The 22,683-nt window shown below is 42.1% G+C and overlaps 1 protein-coding gene across 2 annotated transcripts in view; it reads left to right on the top strand.

Annotated features, from left to right (window-relative positions):
* Positions 1-1,833: 1,833 nt before the first annotated feature.
* ebf2 (EBF transcription factor 2) overlaps positions 1,834-22,683 on the top strand; it is a 33,373-nt gene continuing 12,523 nt past the window's right edge. The window contains exons 1-6 of one of the 2 annotated variants that reach the window (XM_059336995.1): positions 1,834-1,967; positions 3,788-3,944; positions 5,678-5,735; positions 7,208-7,263; positions 8,372-8,445; positions 10,230-10,298. In XM_059336995.1, the coding sequence (XP_059192978.1) occupies positions 1,834-1,967; positions 3,788-3,944; positions 5,678-5,735; positions 7,208-7,263; positions 8,372-8,445; positions 10,230-10,298 (548 nt within the window). Of the gene's footprint in view, positions 1,968-3,787; positions 3,945-5,671; positions 5,736-7,207; positions 7,264-8,371; positions 8,446-10,229; positions 10,299-22,683 lie in introns of both variants that reach the window. The other variant, XM_059336994.1, reaches the window with a different exon arrangement.

The following is a 22,683-nucleotide window of genomic DNA, read 5'->3' as shown; positions in this document are numbered from 1 at the left end:
CGTCTCCCTGCATTTCAGTAGAGGAATTTTTATTAAAGTGTGTCATCATATACAGATTTTTCATGGTTAAGTAGAGCTGTCAATCATGTCAGAGGAAGTGTGTGAGGGACACGGCGACAGGGAGGAGACTCGGCAGCAGGATTCCCCAGGACTGCTCTCATAATTGGGGGAACATCTGACTTTGTCCCGCGCTGGCAGATGGTGGGCTGAGGCGGGATCCAAAGGGGGGAGATTTCCATCCATTGTCCAGGCGCACAAACTCCACACAGAGACAATAGTATTGGTAAGGGGCGAAGAACCAGGGTTTTAAAAAAAACTTTCCTTTTCAACGCCAGATGAAATAAATTAATTTTAAGCCGCAAAAAGCTGCAAATGATTTCGTCTGGTTGGGCCTAAACTCAAAACGGATCCATAATATGATTATTGCAAAAGGCAGAGCTGATGAATTTATATTGACAACAATTCTGCTTGGGTTTGAACACTTTTATAACAGATTATAAAGCCCCCTTTAAAGCTGTTAAATGATCCAAATCAGCAGCTAAACAAACTCTATCAGTCCCTCTCCAAAGTAACCACACTTACATTTACGCATTGTTTTTTTCCTCTATAGAAAACTTGCCAAACAACATTTCTCTTTTGTATCTGCGTTATTTCTAACTGAATCCTGTTGTATTGATTAAGAACTCATTTGGGGCTCTGTCAGGCAGCGGCTCCAAACGCCAGTCAGAGCGCAGCCGCGTCCGCTGCCGGAGGAGATTGATGGACCAACCAGACGGCCATTGTTGCGGCTGACACTGATGCGATGCCTCCTCAGCGGAATCACTGCGTTCAAAGGAGCAGACGGTGGGGCTGCTGAATGCGCGCCTGTCGAGAGCGCACTTGTGTTACATTGAATGAAAAGACCAAACAGGATTTGCTGCGTACAGACAGTTCAGGGCCGCGCGTACAGGAGAGTTTAAACACTTTAACACGTGGCTTTTATAAAACAATCACATATCAATAAATATAAATATAAAAGCTTTTATTCACGAAAAATCCACAATTTGGATAATATTAATAACATAAAGCCCCCCTCTTCTCCTTTACGCACACACTGAGAGGATTTTTCATTAAAACGCACCACACACACAATACATGATTTATAAAGTATTAACAGATGCAAGTAGTGCCTTCTCTGTGTTTTCCTTCATCATCACCCTGCTCCAACTTAATGTGTGAAAAGTTTGCTCCAGCAGTTCCTGGTTGGATGCTGAACCTGGCAGAAATCCAAACAACGGATGCACTTTACACCAATGAGAGCATCCATTTCAACAATCGGTCCCCCATATGGCATTAAGGCCCCTCCTCCACGCTCTATCCCGGCAGAGGGTCTCATTCATGCTTCAGCACAGCGATTCACTGCGAGCTTCCTGGCCCTCGGATCAACTGTTTTGATCCGATCTGGCCCTCTGACAAAGGAAGACTTTCTGCACAGACATATCTGACAGAACTGGTCTCAGACGGAGTTGAGCCCACCGAGCAGGTGACCGTGTGCGCTCGAAGTAACGCTGGAGGTTTTGCGCTTGGACAATGCTTGCAATTAGTGGAGGGATATATTTATTATCATCGTTCCAGCCTTAAAACGAAGTGTGCGTGGATTTTTTAAAAACCGAAGCTCCTTCTGAATCACCACACAGCGTCGGTCATTTCTTTTTCTCACAGCTGTGGAGGAGCGCAGCGCCTTGGGGTGGACCGTCTGTTGTTTGCCAAAGTGCTTAAGCTCTCCAGCTCCAGTTTCTTTTTTTCATAAGTTAAAAAAAGTGCAGAGAACGCGCAGGACAGGACGGGGCTTAAATGTTCGGGATCCAGGAGCATCTGATACGAGAAGTGAGCGGATTAAAAGAGAGAAGTCTTGGAGAGGAGATGGATCCGGTCCGGTCGTGGGTGCGTAATGTCGGGGTTGTGGATGCGAACGTAGCGGCGCAAAGGTACAGTACAAAGCCAGCTGATCTCCTCACATCACCTTCTGCACACTTCTTTACATCGCTCAAGCTGGTCGGCAACATGACAATATTTATTTTCATAATCAGCATTAGTAGCAAAATATGCTTTATAATGTGGGGATATTAAATATAGGAGCAGAGCTGCAAACTACTTGTTGCAAAATATGACACGAGTCCCCTTAAAAAATGACTCATAAAACGTCTTTAAATATGATGAAATAACAGCACTTGATATTATTATTAATCATTGTTATTTTAAATGTAATTAAAGTTTATGTTCACAAAAGGAAAGTTGGCCCATATCACCTGAACTAATAATAATAAGACGTTTACATAAAGTCACAGATCAGATAATTTCCTCTTTTGCAAAAAGTCAACTTACATAATTAGTTTGCACAATTAAATTTGAGATAATTTCTCAAAATCTCTATGTGCTCAAAGCTAAAAATATTTTCCTAGAGCAGCTATTTTAAAATCCATTTTAACCTCATAAGCCACATGCTTTATTTTTTAAAATATTTTTTTATCAGCAGAACTAATAGTTATTATTATAATTATTATAATAATTATTATTATTATTATTATTTGAATCGTTGAATCGCTTCCTTTTCACATTCTCCAAGATGTTTAATCATCATCTTCACATTATTAATTTTTAGTTCTAACACACACACATCACTCATGACTTCTTGTGTCCAAAGTTCAGAAAACCGTAAACATTGAGAAAAGCGCAGCAGCGTTTTGAAGGATAAAGAAGGCCATAAGTTAATATGTGCAATAGATAAGTCTTAATAAATAGAATAAACATTGGAATATAAATAACAATTAGTAAGTTATATAACAATGGCGATATTCGAGCTGTGTATAAGTTATTTTATATTATGGATAATAATATATAATAACTAATAAATAAAATTCTGTAAAGCAAAGATCGTCCTAAGCAAATTTTGCCTCGGGCTTTTTCTTTCTTAAAACGACCGTTTAAGGCTTTTACAAAATAAAATCTATAAACTGATGACATATTAAGATATGAAAAAAATGAACATTTTTAGATCGATGTTAAAGTTAAAGGAAAACTGTACAGACTCTGATGTGCAGACCTCCTCACGGCTCAAAGCTTAAATCTTTAACTTCTTTGATTTCAGCAGTCAGTAGCCTATTTATACTGAGTAACATTACATTTTAACCAAGATGCTCCTCCATCACTCCTTAAGTCAAAAGTATCAATTTTACTGTCGACTTTTCACTTATTAAGCTAAAACTTCAACAAGTTTTTGCTTTTCCTGTTTTCCCTTTTTGCCTTGATTTTTGTGTATATTTCCAGAAAATATTAGTTAATATAATTATCTTTATTTTATGGGTAAAACAAAAATATTTGTAAATGATCTGTATGTTTTTGCTTACTTATTTGCTTATTTTTTTGCTAATTATTGAATGGAATATTTTAAGGCCTTAGCAACTGGAGAATAAAAAATGGTAACAAATGGAAAATTATATTAAATTATTTGAGAATGTATTATTGTTTTCAACTTTATTATTTAAATAACTGCCTTAAAAGTGTCTTGGATCAAACATAATTTTAATGCATATTCATTGAGTTTTCTTTATTTATTGCAAGCAGAGAAAACTCTTTAGTTTTTGCTTTATTTAGATTTGAAAACTATTTTAATCATTAATGAATTCCATACATTGTAAGATAGTAATTTATTAAGAAATAGCCTTTTTATTTATCAGTATGAAACAGTCTATTATAATACAGTATGAATGTCTGTGGAGCTGACTGTCTCTTCCTGTTGTGTCCTCAGCGGAGTTGCTTTGTCAAGAGCTCATTTTGAGAAGCAGCCGCCCTCCAATCTCCGCAAGTCCAACTTCTTCCACTTTGTCCTGGCGCTCTATGACAGACATGGCCAACCTGTGGAGGTGGAGAGGACTGCCTTTGTCGACTTTGTCGAGCACGACAAGGTGTGGTAATGTCTCTGAACGCCTGTCTGTCTGAATGATTATTTATGGATGTCATCAATTAACAGTTATTTCAGGGACACTAAATAACACCCCATCAAAACAAAAATCTGAAGCAGCATCTTCTGAAAAAATATCCACAGCAGCAGAATGTATCAGTAATATATTTCAGCAGTAACCAGGTGCTCAACTTGATCTTCCCCATCCCCAGTAAAGCCAAGCATATCGAACAGCTGACGGCTACATGTTTACACAAGCTCTACCCTCAATGAGCTGATGATGTGGGATTGAAAAAGAATATCTAATGACTAATTAGCAGCTTGCCTCATTAGGAGGACATCACTACTTTTTAAAATGCAAATTATGCTTGCTCCTGTTAAGTTATACAGTGAACTAATCATCAAAGTCTCTTTGCCTTCATGCCCCCCTCCCATACTCTAAATATTGCTGTGGGGGGAGCTGGATTCCTCAGGTTGGACAAGACCAAAATACGGAAGGGTGCAGTGTGGAGACAGAGTTAGAAAGAGACTGCCTGGGGTGGGAGCCTTAATGCCCGGTGTTGATGGATGTTTCTGCCTTGTGGTGAGAGCAGCGAGAGCCTCCTAAACTGGCAACAGATTTCCCCAGTGAGAAAGACAAGAGGACAGCGTCCTGTCAGCTGAAGTTCAAACATAGTTTTACTATGAATTTCACGGGCAGGGAGGGAGGGCCGGGGCTGAAAGCAGCTCCCCTTTGTGCCACACAGGCCAACATAGAGTAATATGACGGCAGTGGAGGAGTTCATTTTCTGCATGGTTAACCTGGCATCTGTTTTTGCTTTGTAATTATGCAGAGGTAGAGCGATGGCAAGGCGAAATAAATGTTCCTCTGTGTATATTCACAAAACTTATGAACCCAGGCATCCATCTATCTCCTGACGTCAATCTCACTTTTGATATTAAGTTTGGGAGCTCTGTTACTTTATCTTAATGCATCTTAATTTCTCCCACATCTTCTTCCTCTTCTTCTTCTTCTTCTTCTTTTTTTTCTTCTTTTTCTTCTTCTTCTTCTTCTTCTTCTACTTCTTCCCATCTTCACAACTGTCTCCTTTCCCCAGTTTCTCTACCTCCCCAACCTCGTTCTCTCTTCTCGTCTCTGGCGCTCGTCTCTGTGATGCCAGCCTCCTGGGTTATTGGACCAGAGAGCATTCCTCTGAGACCACTTAGAAAGACCAGTAGAGGTAGAAGAAGAGAAAGAAAGAGGGGGAACAAGAGACAGAGAAGGGGGGAGAGAAGGAAGAAGTGAGAGGCTATAGTGGAGAGCCTGGGGGAGGGAGGGATAGCGGAAAGGAAGTTATTCTGTCAAGGTCGACTGCTGCTCAGTCTCACATACAGTACTTTGCACACTTTGCACACACACACACGCACACACATATAACCATGCCTGTGTTACCTCGTTGCGAGGAGGACCACTGCATTTGATCTTTAGGTTTTAGGAGTTTGCATCAGACATGAACCTTTACAAAGAACATCCAACTCAAGGTTAAGCGCCCAGCTCTGGAACACAACTAAAGGTCCCACATGGGCTCTGAGCCTCTGATCTCGCTGCTGCTCCCATGGAAGGGCTGAGGGCAGGATTAGGAGAGACTCACTGTGCTGCGTGGGGATGCTCAGCTGTACTTATCTGTGCCTCAAATGTGCTTAACTGCATGCTCTGCGTTTGTCTGTGTGTCTGTCGTGTCTCTTTCCAAGGAGCAGACGGGAGAAAAGACCAACAACGGCACGCACTACAAGCTCCAGCTCCTCTACAGCAACGGTGAGTCGAGTCAGACACGACTTCTCAGATTATGGGTTGATTCTTTGCCCTTTGAGGTGTCTAATTTGATCATTTAGACACCCTGCGTATAACAGGAGTTGAAAAAGGTCAGTGGCGTCACACAAGCATGACACACACCTTTCCACTTAAGTAATCTTCCTACACGTCCTTACCTCGCCTCTCCTCTTTGAGCTCATAAATTACCTATCGTCTAATCACTTGGTTTGTACAATTCAGCTCGGCGAGCCACTTCTGCGCCCATGTATGGGGAAATGAGGTACAAGTTGCCACCCCACACCAACCCCCTCTCATCCCCCTCCAACTACTCCTCCAACCCCCCATGGTGCTTCCACATCAGATCGGGGGATACACACAGAAATTTGGTTCCCATGAGCCACTGCTGCCCCTACTCTGCCATCGCAGTGGCACCCATGGGAGAGAAGATAAAAGACATGTTCCAGAGCAACCCCCTTATACACCCACCATACACACACACACACACACACACGCACACACACATACATACACACACGTACATACAAGCACACCAAAAGCACTTCCTCTGCATCCCCTCCTCTCATCCCCTTCCCCCAAGCGATATCAAAGGCATCTCAATCGAGACTTTGATGAGAGGAACACATTTTGAAAGCAATACTCTCCAAAGTCTCTATGAAAAAAAAAAACCTTGGGTAATGCGCTCTTCTCTCAAGAAGCAATTCATTATATGTCGTTTCCCTAACTTGTGTGATTTACAGAGGAGGTTTTGAAGCATCCACAGGTTCAGGTGTTTCTGGAAATCCCACTCAGGCACACCTGATTATACGGAAGCGAGATAAATTGTTAAAAACACATTCGCTCTGCATTAATTCCCCTTAACAAACTGATCCGGTGTTGTTCCACCTGTCTATGCATAACTCTGAACTCCAGCCTGTCATGTAAACTTGCGAATAAATCATATGTTAACTGAAAAGTAACCGGAAAAAGAAAAATTTGACAAATCGTGAGAATGTCATCGTAAATTCAGGCCTCAGAGCTGAACATGACTGATAATCATCAGACATCAAATAACTCTCAATCCCCTTAGAAACCATCAGGGAGAAAATACGGACTGCATGCCAATCTTATTCCTCCATGTTGGCTGGACAGAGTTCAATGCTTTTTCTGAGAGCCTGTCCAGAGTTTGTGTTAAAAAAAGATTGAAGCTATAAATCTTTCCATTTTATTTTGAGAATCCTCAGCATTAAGTATGTTTTTATCAACTGATTAGGGGCGGTTTGGGGTTTAACTATGAAGTATTTTGCAATTAATGTCGAGCTTCTAGCTTGATCTCTCCTCTACTCCCAGTTTCCATTCAACTAAAGCACTGAAGGCAAGAGATCATAAATTCAGTTTCTTTCTTCAGTGAAATCACTTTCATGACTAAAATGATTTGTTAAAGTTTTTCAACCAATTTTTTTGTTTTCTTTTTATAGGGGTTCGCACGGAGCAGGATCTTTACGCACGACTTATTGATTCTGTCACTAAACAGGTTGGTCAACTTTCCTTAAAGGTCCTATATTGTAAAAATTCTGTATTTTTTTCTTTATTGTAAAGCACATCTATGTGCTATTTAAATACTGTGAAAGTATCAAGCATGCAATCCCCCAAGCAATGCATACAGTCAGTAGTCAGTATATTGAGAAAATGTGCCTCTAGATGAGCAGTCAGGACTTATATAAGGTTGTGATGTCACAGTTTTACTATATATATATATATATATATATGCTGCTACAGTATTGTTACAGTCATTCCCTGGTTGCAATGATGGTGCAGAGACACTGAGAGTCAACCATGTCCCCAGAAAACAAAGGTTGGCATTGAACGTTTCTGCAAACCACAGATGAGGCCCTATTTGGCATCCTTCAGCATTAGCACGACATGCGCGCCTAAGTAAAACCATTCACTTCAATATAAGACACTCAGTTAAAGTGCTCTGAAAGTCAGGTGACATGATATAACAAGTGTCAAACTGGAGTAGATGTATGAGTCAAACAGACATCAGAATGTGGTTCATGTCCCATGCGAAAGTGAAAGGGAAGTTATGTAACAAATGCAATTATTTCAACCCAAGCCAAGAATTTTCCTAAACCTAACCAAGTAGTTTTGTTTAAATCACAATGTTAACCATGTGCTCAAAATCAGTATGTGACAAGTGGGGAATCAGAACGAGATACATCAGTTTAGAATCGTCAAGATTCAACAAATCTGTGGTTTGCAGAAACGTATACTGCCAACATCTTATTCTGGTGACTGGGCTGACTCTCAGCTTCTCTGCACCATCATTGCAAACAGGGAATGACTGTAACAGTACTGTAGCAGCATATATACAGGAAAAAATGGGACAAAGTGCAGATGCAGAAGACCCAGAAGCACTGATCAATCAGAGAAGAATCATCAGGGTTTTAAAGCTGAGCCTTTCAGACATAGGGTGAACACAGGCGTATTCAGACAGATAGTATGAGAAAAATAATGTGTTTTTTGAACATTAAATAATGTAAATATGTTCGAATAGAAGACCAGTATCAACCGGAAAATGTCATATAAGTTTTAACTGGTTCTACATGAAACTGAATCTTTCTCATATTTCCTCCTCTCAGCCTATATCGTATGAGGGTCAAAACAAGAATCCAGAAATGTGCAGAGTTCTGCTCACACACGAGGTTATGTGCAGGTGAGTAACACACTCACACACACAAACATACTCAGTCAAACCTTCAGGGACAAAATCCAAATATCCATTACTCTCCTTCACTCTGCTTTGTCTCAGTCAGCTTGAAATGTGGTTTTGGGACGACGCTTGAGGCTCTAGTTTAAAAAAAAGAAAAACTAGACTGTGGTTGAACTATAAGTCTAGCCTGTCTGTCATCAGCCTTGTTACAGTGGTAACCCCCTGCTGCTTTCTGCTGAAACGCAGCTTGTCCCCGGCCGGCTCCTGTTTCTTCCTGGAGCTCCTCACTTTCTGGCCTGGAGTTTTGCAGTCAGACCACAGCTGACAGCAGCAGACACACTTTTGGTGGAACAATCCACCTTTCCCTCATCGAAATGTAACTCCAGCACTTCTGTTTAGCCAAGACATGAAGTTTGAACTTCGTCAACATGATGACAGGATGAGAGGTGTATTTCCACTGTCATAGAGAGTGTTGTAAAGAGTTACTATTAAAGAGAGTTTAAAATCCCCACTCAGAAATGTTTTTTTTCTTATGTTTATGTCCCCCAAAACATCTGATCTTGACTATACTGACTTGCATCTACACAAAGTTTGTCACATTCCTCTGCTGAAGGGGAAGATGTGTGTGCACTTCTCCAAAATCTGACAATACAAACACAAGCTAGATTCAATATGTCACAACTTCGTGAGAAACTGGACAACCTGAACCTGAATCCTTCAATGCAGACTGGAGCACAGAGCGAAACACACATGGTAGCAGATTAAAGCAAAGATGATGGTGATCTGGTGACATTACACTGTCTTCCCAAGTGTCCTTCCAACACTGTCAGAAATGTTTATTAACTTTTATGTGGGAAATCCATCTTAAAAATAGAAAATACTGAATATTTTTCTGTACTTTAAAATGTGTCTGGAGGGGGACTTCAAAGAGTCTCACCATGGCTTAGGGACCAGCAGGTTTTGGCTAGTCATTGGCGAATAAAGAAAATAGGTGAACACGGGGTTATGGATGGAGAAGAAGCCGAAGAGAGCGGTCTGGAAGTGGGGCAGTGACCCAGGATTCGAGGGCAGCAGGGGGAAGGATAGGGGGCTGGGACATGGGGAGAGGGGCTAAGACGGAGTGGGCTTTGCCATTGTGTAGCCAGCAGATGCCCGAATGTGACTCACAGCTGGCTAATAACAGAGCCGAAGAGGCAGAGGGCAAGCGTCACAGCTGGGGAGTGAGGCCGTCTGACAGGGGGGCGGAGGGGGGCAGGGCAGGGCCAAGCTGGGACACGAGAGGGGTGAGGCGAGGTGTAGGGGTGGCAGATGGTTAGGGGTGGGGGCACTTTTGTTATGCAGTGAAGGGGACTTTGGGGAGGGGGGGGCTGGGTGGCCAGCAGGCTCCTCGGACAGGACTGCTGACGAATGGTAGGATGTTGTGGGACGGTGTGTGTGTGTGTGTGTGTGTGTGTGTGTGTGTGCGCAATGAGGCTGCGTGGGGGTTGAGTTTGATTTCGAAATCAATGTGACAGATTGCCTGGCTGGCTTTTCACTTTTGAATGGTCTCTCACTGTTTGTAGGGTGTGTTGTTGTACCTTTTCTTCCTCTTTTATTCTTTTGTCTATTCTTCCCCTCCCCTCTCATGCCTCCTTTGTGTGCTCCTGGATCTTGGCCGACTGCGGGGCAGAGTAGTCTGGGCCTGTGGATGTAGATGGGCCAGACAAATGACTGCTCCTCCTTTTTAATTTGTTTTTTTTTAACACTGACTATTTCCTCCTTTCTGTCTTTTTTAACTGCCCACTCAGCCGCTGCTGTGAGAAGAAAAGTTGTGGAAACCGAAACGAGACGCCCTCTGACCCAGTCATCATTGACAGGTAATGAGATCAACACAGTGTCCACCACCTCAGACAAGCACCTCTTCATACTAAATGTTCAGGGCGCCCTTTCTTTGTGAACATGCTCCTACCAGCCTGGTCTGTGTCAGCACCCTAATGCATCTTAACTGCACTGTCAATTAAAAACACAGAACTTTCACCCAGGAAATCACTGTTCATGTCCTGTGTGATATCAAATGTCAACGCTGAATTATTTAATTAACAAATATATGCATTTTAACCCAACCATTGATCTTTTCCAAACCTAACCACCTAGTTTTGTTGCAAATCTTACCAAGTTATGTAACAAACATGTTTATCTAAACCTAAGCATCTTGGGGTTACCACTGCCCAAGACGAATTTGATTGGTTTAAGGAAATACAAACAAGCTGAAACGTTGTTCCCTGTCTAAAGAATGATCATGGGGCCAAACAAACCTGTGTCAGCACTGGAGACCCAAACTATGATCTTTTACGAAACATAACCAAGTAGTTTTGGTGCCTAAACAAAACGAAAGTGCCACCGTTTTACAACGGAAAAAAATATGTTCCCTTCAAAACATTAATGAAAAAGCAGTTTTGCTGTATGGGAATATAACTTTGCAGAGACAGGATTTGCACGAGAGATAGAGAGAGATAGAGAGAGAGAGAGAGAGAGAGAGAGAGAGAGAGAGAGAGAGAGAGAGAGAGAGACATATCACAGTTTTGAAGTGAAGGTTGCACATTTCACCAATCAGCTGTTGCATTTACACATAATAAGCAAGCAAAGTAGCATACATGTAAGGATGTGTGGGCTGGATGTATGTATACAGTGATGATAATGTTTGTGTGTGTATTCCACATATAAATATTAATATGTGCATGCCTGCATCACATCAAAAATATGAATATTTACAACAGAGGGATAAGTGTTTCTGCCATGTCAGTTTACACTGCATCAATGCAAGCAGGCTGCACTGTACAGCATGAAGTCAGTGTGTCCGTGTCTGTCTCCCAGGTGTTTCTCTCTCTTCTGCTCTCTGTTTATCTGTTGATCTATCTTCAGCCTGCTGGGATCTGTTTCACTTTGGTCACTCATTACGTTTAACAGCCGACATTTCACCTGAAACCTGCCAAAAGCTTTGATTTCTTTTTATGAGAAGCATGTGGATCTTCCACAACACCAGACAGGCTCACATATGTAGTAAATGTTCACCCTGACAGCCAGTTATCAGGCTTAAAGGCGGATGACCCCCGCGGTAATCAGCGTGTGTGAGGGCCTTCACGTCCGAGGGATTTCGGAGGTCCCGCGCTGTCTGCCTGGCATTAACCAGTGTGATGAATGCTCATAAGCACACCGCATGTGAAATACTTTCTCTGTGATGTCATAGACGCAACCTTCATCTCCTCTCTCCTTCCTTCCCTCCTTCTCTCCTGCAATCGTCTGTCTAGAAAACACTTCATATACGTCAAGGACCCTTTTCTTTCCCCTCCTCAGTTCAAGCTGGCTGGCTGTTGACAGTGTGTCTCAAAGGATCTCCGCTGAAGATAGTTTTCATATAACGGAAAAAATCGGGCTGTTGTCTTTTGAATTTTCCCAGAATACCTTGGAGCAGCTGCTTTTCTCATTTACTGTAGCACATTACTCTCCCAATAACCCCCTCCGCCGTCTTTTTATACTTCCTCCTAACATGGCTAAACCCTTCGAAATTTGTTTGTAAGTAGCACAGCGGCGGGCTGGAGAGGAAAGAGCGATCTATATCTTTTTGTGACTTCGTATGTGTGTGTGTGCAGGCTGGTGTGAGGCTGTGAGGATTGATTTAAATGGAATCATTGACCTACTGTACTCTCTAATCACACTGGGCATATCCCGTCCTGATGGGGGCTTCTCTCTCTTGACTGGCCTGTGAAATCCTCTCCTCAGGGAGCAGCCTATTAGCAGCCAGTTAATTTCTGATAAGCCAATGGAATTTCTGCGTGGCCCTGTGCCCTTTTATCCCACCTTATGTGCACATCCTCATTTGGCTGTATGCATGTACAGCGCACGCTGAAAAACTCAAAAGATTGGCAGATGTGCGTGTGTGTTTCGAGCATGTATACACTGGTTGTGTGCACACAAACCAATGTATATTTTCATGTGTGTGGGGATCCTTGCATGTTTATTTATGTATGTATGTGGATGTATGTGCGATTGTCTATATGTCTTTGTGACCCCTGCTTTGACCTTTTTCCCTAGTCACTGCTTGGGTCTTAAATTATTCATGTGTGTGTGTGTGCAGCCTATGTGGATTGTGCATGTGTGCATGTGTGTGTGTGTGTGGAGGAGACGGTCTGTTTCTGTGGCTCCAGTAATCAGCCTCCTGCTCCCAGCCCCAACACCTGTTCTCCAATTAACATGCAGCGTGCTGGGGCCCACTCGCTGCTATCGCCCAGCCACTGCTTTCTACCCCTTTTTTCTTCCTCCTTTTCTCTTTTTTCTCTCACTCCCAGCCCCGCGCTCCCTTCCTCCCTGCCTCTCCTTGTATCTGTTCTTCTGCACAACCCTCTCTTTTTCCCTTCGCTCTCACATGCTCCTACTGTGCGCTTACTTCTTCACTCCCTATTGCTTAATTCCCCTGCTCCTCTTCTTTTCCCCTCACGCTACCATCTCCTCCACCACCACCACCCGCCTCCTCCTCCCTTTAGCCTGTCTAATTTTGCCATAATTAGGCGGTGTCATTAGGACACCTACCCAAGCACAAGGGACTTTGCAATTCCCCAAACAGCCCAAACCCCCTCTTTTCTAATCTCCTTTCCATATTGTTTCAGTTTTTCTCTCCCCCTTCTCCTGCTGCTGCTGCGCCCCCTCTGCCTCCTCTTCTCCCTAATCCTGATTTGAGTGAAAGGAGAGAGAGGAGATCACAGCTGATCCATAGGGAGGGGTGAAGGGATAGAGGGTGGAGGGACCAAGGGATGAAGAGGGCAAGGGCAGTCTTTGACAAAGAGATGACTCTTAAGTTGCCTATGGGAGAGAATTATCTAATGCCCCGCTGCCTGCTGTGTCTAATAGTTTTACAATTGTATAATCTTAACATTGGTGAACTGCAACACTCACTGGCCTGATGTGACTTTGCTGCTTGGAGAGTGTCTCATCTTTGACTGATGGACTGGCTTGTTCACTGATTGGAGGATCGATCAATAGATAGATAGATGGATTGATTTCTGGGCTCATCACCATAAATCTTCACTAACTCCTCTAACTCAGTGTTTTTACTGCTTTCTATTTTGGAGAAACATTGTTATATTTGGCTGTGATATTTTTACTCCCGCCAAAGGGGTTATGGTTTTGGTTTGATGTTTTTGTTCCAGGATTAAAGAAAAACGATGGCCTTATTTTTGTGAAACTTGGTGGAAGTTAAGGAACCATTAAGGAATCATTTTTAACTTATATTTACTTCATGAGATAGGGCAAGGCCTTGGTGGAGGTGTGTGCTCACCAAGTGCCCTTTTAGTCATGTTGTGTCACAGTTTCTATTTATTCTATCTATTTTGAATTGGTGCTGAAACAATTAATGAATCAAGTGGTTAATTGTAAGACAGTTAATTGACAACAAGTTTGTTTATGTGTTATCAAGCAAAAAAGCCAACACAGTCGCCAGAATGATATTTTGGCATTCTACGTTTCTGAACCACAGATACTTTGAATCTCAACATTTTTTGAACCAATGCCCATGTCATAATTTTTTGATGCACTGAGTTGCAGTTTTACACAGCAGGTGTTTCACATTGTGAATTCAGACAACAACTACTTGGTTTTGTCTAAAAGTGATTGTCACATGTTTAAACTGCAACCATGATGTATGTAAAACTGTAACTGTTAGCTTGTTGAAGATCATACGCACGGTGTTGTATAAGTTTTGGTGAGAAATCATATCCAACCACCGATGCTCATTTACTACATCACAAGTCTGATGCATCTTATACACACTCTAAAAGATGGTGAAAATGTTACAGATCTATCTGTGCTTTGTAGAAGTGTGCAAACATTTTTTTCCTAGAGACCATGCAGAAAAAAAGCTGGTTCCAGCTCCTCAAAAGTAACATTTTTGTAGCTATTCTCTCTTTTATACTTTTGACTTGTCATGCATTAACTCAATCAATGATCAACACATCAATCAAATGAAAAATGTAATCCGCCCTCTGTATTAAACTTATATTTTCCAACAATCTTTGTTGCTTTCGCTCCGTAAATCTCCTCCACTCTGAGAAGTATTAACCCAGGCAAATCCGTTAATGGCAGTATTATTGCCATGCTGACCTCTGACCTCTGAGAAACTATATTGGTTCTGGGCCAAAGCTGGCCTCTGTATTTATGAGTGAACCATGGGTTTACAATGGAGACAAGCAGATGTCAGTATTAGTATTAGACCGTGTGGTTTGGATGGGAGGGGTCAGCGCTCAGTGTGAGTGCGTGCTTTTATATTTGGCTAAGGAGCCGAGATCAATAGCTGGTCATAAGGAGTGTGTGGAGGGATCCATCGTACGGCAAGAGCCTTGTGAGGTGGGGGGGTGGGAGGGGGGGTGATCAATGGCAAGCACTATCTCACTAATTGATCCTGTTTCCAAGAGGGGTCTTTTTTAACAAGCCAGCTCCCAGAGAAAAGAAGAATAATCAATAGGAATTTCCCAATGTTGTCAATATGGCTCTTCCCTCCCCTGGACTCAAAATGAGCTCACAAAGACTCATACATACTTGTGCATATCAGGCTGCGATATTTGAACTAAAAACAAAACCTCCATCTTGAACGCACGTACCATCATTTCTGTGCTTTCTTTAAAACAGTTTTCTGAGTTAAACATTTTACTATTTGAACGATGATTAGTTGTCTTGAGCTCAGCTTCAAATGCTCAGCTCCAAGAGGAATCCATTACTCTTAATCTTAGGTTGTGGGTTGTATTGATCTGTTTGTAGTCTTGGTTCTAGTTATGTGCATGTACCACAGCTTTGTTTTCAACTAGTCAGTGCAGGCTTTTGTGGGTTTTTTTCCCCCAGTCCTAATCGATGTGTAGTAGATAGCCTTAGTTTCAGCTCAATTACACAATTCCCGAGCTGAATGTCAGTTATTGTTTGTTAATTGCTTATGCTGATGGTAATTCTCAAACCTTTTTTTCCTGCAAAAAGCCATGTTCTAGTAACATACAGACACACATGCACATTGTTTATAGTTCTTTACGGATTAACACTGTCTGGACAGTTTGACAATAAACTATTCACATATCATTGTTGCTGTATTTAAATGTCTGCAGTGTCTCAGAGAGGCAGTCTGACCATCTGTTAGTCCATACACCTGCTTGCGTCTGGCCGTCTTAAACTAATTAAAAAAATATCAGTATATGATAACCTGGGCCTCTGAATGGTCTTTCTCACTCACACAAGAACAGAAGAAGAGCAGATACTTTCTCCTTGTACTGCTAATGGAGGGGAACACCGGCCTCCTCATTTTTCAGCTTCAACAAAAAAAGAAAATAGAAGCTTCAAGTCTTTGGGAAAGGAACATTAAACTATCAGCCAAAGAATAAATGCAGTAACATTTGTTGGACTGTGTCAGGGGTCGAATTCCTCCCCTTTCCCAGATGCATACTCATGCACCGCCGCCAAGTCCCCCTGTTAGGTCATCATATATGCACTTGAGAGTTTTATGTATGAGACAACAATGTCATTTTAGGAGATTGTTTTTCATACTCTAAGTATAATATTGTAATCCTGGGGCAGTGAACCACCGCATCTTGTAGCCAAGAAGTAATGAAAATCAAGTGAAATGGATCTGAGTTTCTGATTTCCCTCCTGGCTTTTTATATATTTCACTCTCAAACAGGATGTTGGGGCGGGTCAATCATCAGAAAGGAGGACTTAATGTGAGAAGTAACTCAGAAAAAAAATGTAAAATGGTCTCCGACAATAACTGTTGTGGATCGCTCTCCTTCTCCGTCATCCAACTCACAGAGGATGTGGAGGAGGTGCTTTTTATCCTCCATTTGGGTCTCTGGCTGCAGAAAGAGCTTCACATGATTTTGGCACTTAAAGGGACAATTCACTCCCAAAATCAAAAATACATCATACATTCTTCTTACCTTTTGCACTATATATCAATCTAGATTATTTTAGTGTTAGTTGCTGAGTTTTGGAGATATCATTTATAGAGATGTCTGCACTCTCTCAAATATAATGAAGTCATTTGGCACTTTGCTTTTGGTGCTCAAAGCGCCAAAAAACTCATTTAAAAAACTCAGCTCTCTTTCCAGAAATCATGTCCCAGTCACTCAAGATAATCCACAGACCTTGTTGTGAGCAGTTTGATGTAGGAAATACATTTGAAAATATAGGACAATGCCCAGAGAATCAGGTCTTGAGTCTATAGAGTTTCCCTTTCAAACATGTAGCACACAACAGGAGACTGTCCGTGTCATCTTCTGGAAATACTATGTTCTTATGAGTCCTACCACTCTTCTTTGCAAGACACGCCTCCTTAACATTTAAAGGCCATGCTTACTTGCACGAGGTGCCGGAAACCTTAAAAAGTCAGAAAAATATGGCATTTGTTTGATTAGTATATAATAATGTATCAAAAATAGAATATGACATGTAGTGTCTTTATTTACCCAGGGCAAGCTGGCAATCCATTTTTGACATATGTGAGCAGTCACTTTATTTCATGGTGTATAAATGTTACTGTAGCATGAAATATGTTTCTATGGTAACCTGGAGTTAAATATACCCTGCACACTGTGTAATTTAAATGAATACATTACAACTAATCAAAAACAAGTAAGTTATACTGCACTGTGTTATACTGGATATAATACTGACTGAGTTTTAAGCAACTCCATTGTTGGAATTCACTCCACAGATTGATCATAGTGTCGCTCACAATATCTGAAACATAACCCTGATGCACATATTACTGTGTATGCATAAATTACCTGCGTGCCGCGTACACACGCACAGAGACAAAGTCAGACACACTGGTCCCTTCAGTCTGCTGTCACAGGTCTCTCCCCGGTGGGGTAGTACTGTCCAGTCCCTCCAGACCCCCTGTCAGTGAGCCCCTCAGGCAGGGGGCCAGGCAGCGTGGCGACAGGGCCCTGAGGCTCCAGTGCACACCGCCTCACACAGCGGATCGGCACACAGGCTGGACCACTGAGCAGCTGGCACAGGACCGCGGGGATGGCTCCTCCCTTGGGGCAATGCAAGGGGGAGAATGACACAAAGACAGACAGGGAGAGACAATGCAATGTCTAGAATATCAAATCCACTGACAGGTACTGCTTCAAACAGTGAGAGCCTCACTCAGAGTTAGACTGGTGAAAATGAGTTCAGGGACCTTTTGTGGGGCTTGAGCTTTCCGCGATGTGGTCTCATGTGAACTTGGAAGATCCTGGACTCCAATGTGCACAGGAAGTGTATAATGAGTAGTAGGTTATGAGCCGAGTTTGTGTTTGGTCACCTTTGCTCCGCTTCGGCCAGTGTTAGCTGTCGTGGCTTGAACCCTGACACAAGGAGTAGGCCCGATTTGTTTGCTTTGAGAGAGCCTACAGAGGGGGCAGTCGGAAACAGAGAGCAGTGGAGAAATGTTTTGACAGGAAATGGGAATGGACTACCAATGGGCTAATGTGCAGGAACAGCAGGGGGACTTTTAGAGTGGGTGGGATGCACAGAGAACGAGGAGGGGGGACAAATTAGAAGTTTTGAGTTGCAGCTCAATGGCGCTCTGAAAGGCCTCGCACTCTCAGAGTAGCTGGGGCAAACCCTCTCATTTGTCTGGCCACTAATAGGGTTCACCTTTGGTTGAGCAGAGTAGAGATTAAGTAGGGGCACTCAGAGGATCAGAAGGGGGCAGATTAGAGTGATTTAGAGCTACTTCAGATCGCAGGCAAGTGAGCGATGCATGTGTTTGTGTGTGATTTGTATTTGTGGCTTCATTTTTCATGTGAAAATCCTGCATTCGCCATTTATTTTGTAAGGAGATCTTGTATCAGTGTAATCAGGATCTTGTGTGTGCGTGTGTGTGTGTGTGTGTGTGTGTGTGTGTGTGTGTGGTCAGAGGCCAGTCAGCAGTGGTATTTAGGAACAAGGGCTGTTTTCTTTGGCTGGATGCTGCTGCTGTGGGTGGGTGGAGTTGTAAGTGTGTGTGTGTGTGTGTGTGTGTGTGTGAGAGAGAGAGAGAGATGGGGATCAGCCTGTTAAGGTCTTAAATTTCACTAATGACTTAACAATGCCCCCTGGTGCTGGGCCGGCCCCGCTAGCCACCTTGTTTGTTTGTTTGCCTATTTATCTGGAATCTGGACAGACTTTGTTTCTCCCAGGAGTTAGATTACTCTACAAATTGTCCACCCTTTTACTTTTTAAAAACATTTCCCAACACTAATATTTACACATCTGGAGTATTTCTTAAATAAAATGTGATTAAGTATCCTTGTTGGCTTATGCTGGAGGCAATAGTTATCCCTCCTGTGGGACATGGAAAAAGGATATTGTAAAGATTCAGTTTTCATACAAAAGACAGTGTTGGGAAGTTTACTTCTGAAATGCAATACGTCACAGATTACTAGTTAAACTTGTAATAAGTAATGTAATGTTTTTTAATCAAAAATAATATAATGTATACATTTGATTACTTTTCTAACAGCTCAAAAGCCCTGATAAGATTTTCAGAAAGATGTTTTAGGATTGAGACCAGAATTACGTTGTTGTCATCTACAGTTGAGGAGGTAGTGAAACTTATGATCAGAAAAGTGACTTTTATGACTCTTACTCACATTGGGCTCACTTCTATAGTGAATTAAATAGTGAAATTAAACTATTTCTCATTTATCTGTGGATCCCCTAGAACTCCCCTAGTGGTCCTTGGACCCCTGCTTGAGAACCACTGGCTTGGAGTGATGCACATTGTTTTGATTAGCAGACGGGAGGCAGTGCAAATTTAAACAAGAGAACCAATCATAAGAAACAATGTCCAAAATTTTAGCACATACTACAAACTGACGGGAGAGACTGCAGAGACAGCTCCTTGATGGTGTTGCACTCAAATGTTTCTGAATGATTTTGCTGATCTGCTTTGTCTGGTAATATTGTAAAAGAAGGCTTTCCTGCACAAAGAAAAGATGCAAAGCAACAGAATCATTTTATATTCTACATGTAGGTCTTGAATATTAGAATGCATTTTGATGTAAACTGTTTGTAATCATCATGTTTTAATAAATAATGTATTTTTTCTTTACACTTATTTCTCTGTAACTGTTATTCATTACAATTACATTTATTTAGTAATTTAATTATGTAACTAGTTACTCCCCTACACTAACAAAAGATTTTTAAAAACTTGCACCAGACTAACAGAATAATATGTTACGCAGTGCAGGATAGACTTACACACTGAATTGAATATATAAAGTTAAAGCAAAGCAGAAATCATGGTTTGCTCTTTTGTGTTTTGCTGTCTGAATCATTAATGCAACAGATGTTGTGTTTTACTCATCATGAAGGAAAAGTTAAAGCAAAACGGGATCAGCTATTGTAATATAACAATAATCTGTTGGATGCATGTATGCGTTTGTGTGTGTGTGTGTGTGTGTGTGTGTGTGTGTGTGTAATGGTCTTGATGAATCTGTCAGGGCTGAGGGCAGGGGGTGATGTGACTGCTGACAGGTTCCCAGCAGGCATGCTGAGAGCCCCAACAGTCAGCGTGCCCTCCCTTCAGCCTCCCCACCGCCCGGCTCCCCTTCTCCTCTCCTGGTCTTCGGCTCCACACATTTGCTGTGTATTAGCCACGGACAGTAAATTACAGCACCTCGGACCTCTGAGTGATTCCATTCCCATCTCTTCACACGTTCCTCCTCTCCCCCTGCAAGCAGCACCATTATCCAGCTCACCTTCTCATGCGTCTGTCTATCTTCCTCCTTTTCTCTCAGTTTGATCTGTTTTCCTCCCTCTGTCTGTCATATTCGTCCTGGCTCTTCGACTTTCTCAACCCTGTCAGATTTCTCTCCCCTCTCTGTCTTTCCCTCACTTCTGTTATACTTCCTCCGTTCTTCTATTGTGTCACGCTACACAGCGTTCCCTCCCTTACACATCCTCTCCGCTCCCCCTTTACTTTCTTACAAGCAGGTCCCTGTTGTCTAGGCTTCACGGGTTTCTCAGCTGCTTCTCTCTCTTTTTTCGTCCTTCTTCCTATCCCTCTCTCCCGCCCTCTCCCCCCCCTCCCCCACACTTTGCCCCCCCTCGTCTCTCTCTTTCTGGAAACAGATGTTGTTTGTCAGATCTTATCATTACTGGCTAATTAAGAAGACATCTCTTCTCCTTCTGTTGTTGCTTCTCTTTCCTCTCCTCTCCCTCTCGGTGGCATCCATCCCAGATTCATTGTTCTTCTCAGAGAGAGGTTCGGGTCGAGCTTTGATATACACGTGTTATTGGTAAATCTGATTAGCGTCTGATTGATTGAAAGGCCACTGAGAAAGCAAGATTAGTGTTGATGTATTGCAGATGACCTCCTGGTATGTTTGAAATGTGCTCAGCTGTAGAGGGTGCTCTGTGTCTCCATATGACAGTTGAGAGTATATTTTGAATCCTCGTCCCTCAGGACGCACCGAGCATGCTGGGAGAGGTGAGGCCACTGATGGGACTTCTATTCCCTGTCCTGGTTGTGAATTCATGTTCTCCAGACTCTGAATATCTATCCATATCCATCTATTTGGCAGGCTGACCGCAGTCCCATGTGGCCAAGCTTTGTATGCAATCTACGCTTTTGGCTGAGCTTGGGAGCCTGAAACATTAATTCATTTCAAATTGTTGAGATGCACATTTAGCAACTAGCGAGAGGTTTTGCAGTAAAACACTTTAGCACCCATGAAAAACATCGTTGAAACACTTGAGTGCCTCTTGTGTACCCTTCCCATCATTCCACTTTCCTCCCCTCAGCCCTCTTCTCCTCGCAGCTCCGCCGTGCCTCAGTCACTTTTGTGGTGGCAAGCCTGAAGGTTTTACAGCGCTACCAAGCTCTATAAATCAGCACTAGTGGTTTAAATGTTTGGCTTTGTCACAGTTCTCAAGTTTAGAGGCGGGGTGGGCTGGGACGGAGGTTGCAGGGGTGAAGCCAGCCTGGGAGGCAACAGAGAGGAGGCCAGGAGGGGCACATCCAATCCGGCAGGCAAATTTATAAAAGAGCTGAGTTCCCCCATGTGCTCACTGTCTGCCTGAGAATACCAATAAGACAGGGTTTTAAAAGTTTTGTTAAAGTGCAGCTATTTTACCTATGTTTAACAGACAATACCTTTGCCTGAATAAAACACAATTTGAAAAAGGCCAAATTATTATTGTTATGTTTTTGACTTGGTCTAATTCTCAGCAGGATTACAGAAAAAACACTGGCCTGATTTTCATGAAACTTGGTGGAATGGTGAAGCATATATGAAGGAAGAACCTATTACATTTTGGAGCAGATCTAAGTCATGGGACATACGTTAGGACATTTCTGCTACATTTATGTAGTGTTGTAATAAAAAGAAAGATTACTTTCCCCAATCATATTTCATGGCACAATTTTCTTTGCTCTTCATTGTAACGCAAATGCTGGAAACAGCAACAGCTCTCAACATGTTTTTTAAATACTTGAGCCATAAATTACAACACATCTTCTTTGTAGGGTTCATGTTGTTTACATATCACGACTTAAAATTCATGAGCACACCAAAGTTGGAAAAACCTACCTTCCCATCTTGGGTAATGGGACCATCTGAGGAGCATGTGAATGCACCATTGGCCTCGAGAGGTCTGTGCTATTCTAGTCGACAATCAGTATTCCAACATTTGGGAGTTTACTGTTTTTGATACTAATTGATGCAGTCAGTCCAAAAAAACTCTTGAGGTTTGATACCAGCAGTGAAAAGTATTTTTTTTATTAAAGTGCAATTTTATGTTTGATTTAGATTTTACATGAATATTTGTATTTTCTTCAGTATAGAGCAGTTCAGAATGAGCTAGATGGGCACTTCATAACTTTGATGCTATTTTCTTGCAATGTAAATGGAGTGAAAATGAACACATGTATCCAAGCTGTGATTTGGATTCATTCCAAAATTAAATGGGTTCACCTTTCACCAAATTTCACAAAAATCAGGCCAGTAGTTTTTCTGAAATCTGGACTGAACACATCACCTCCTCGGCAGAAGCAATTATTGTACCTTATACTCCACTGCATTCATTGACAGCTGTAGTTAGTGGTTACTTTAAAGATTAAGAAAGCTTAACAAGTACTTTTACTTGAGTGAAAACACTGAATACTCCACCGCTGTATTGTATTGGCTGGTTTGAGGTGCATGAATTTCAACTGTGACAATCTTGTAAAAATCAGGAAAGCTCTTTTATCAATGA

The sequence above is a fragment of the Centropristis striata genome, chromosome 7 (assembly GCF_030273125.1).
Source record: "Centropristis striata isolate RG_2023a ecotype Rhode Island chromosome 7, C.striata_1.0, whole genome shotgun sequence".
In the NCBI taxonomy this organism is placed as follows: Eukaryota; Metazoa; Chordata; class Actinopteri; order Perciformes; family Serranidae; genus Centropristis; species Centropristis striata.
Note: the sequence above shows the minus strand (reverse complement) of the source record. Positions and strands in the feature narration are given on the sequence as shown.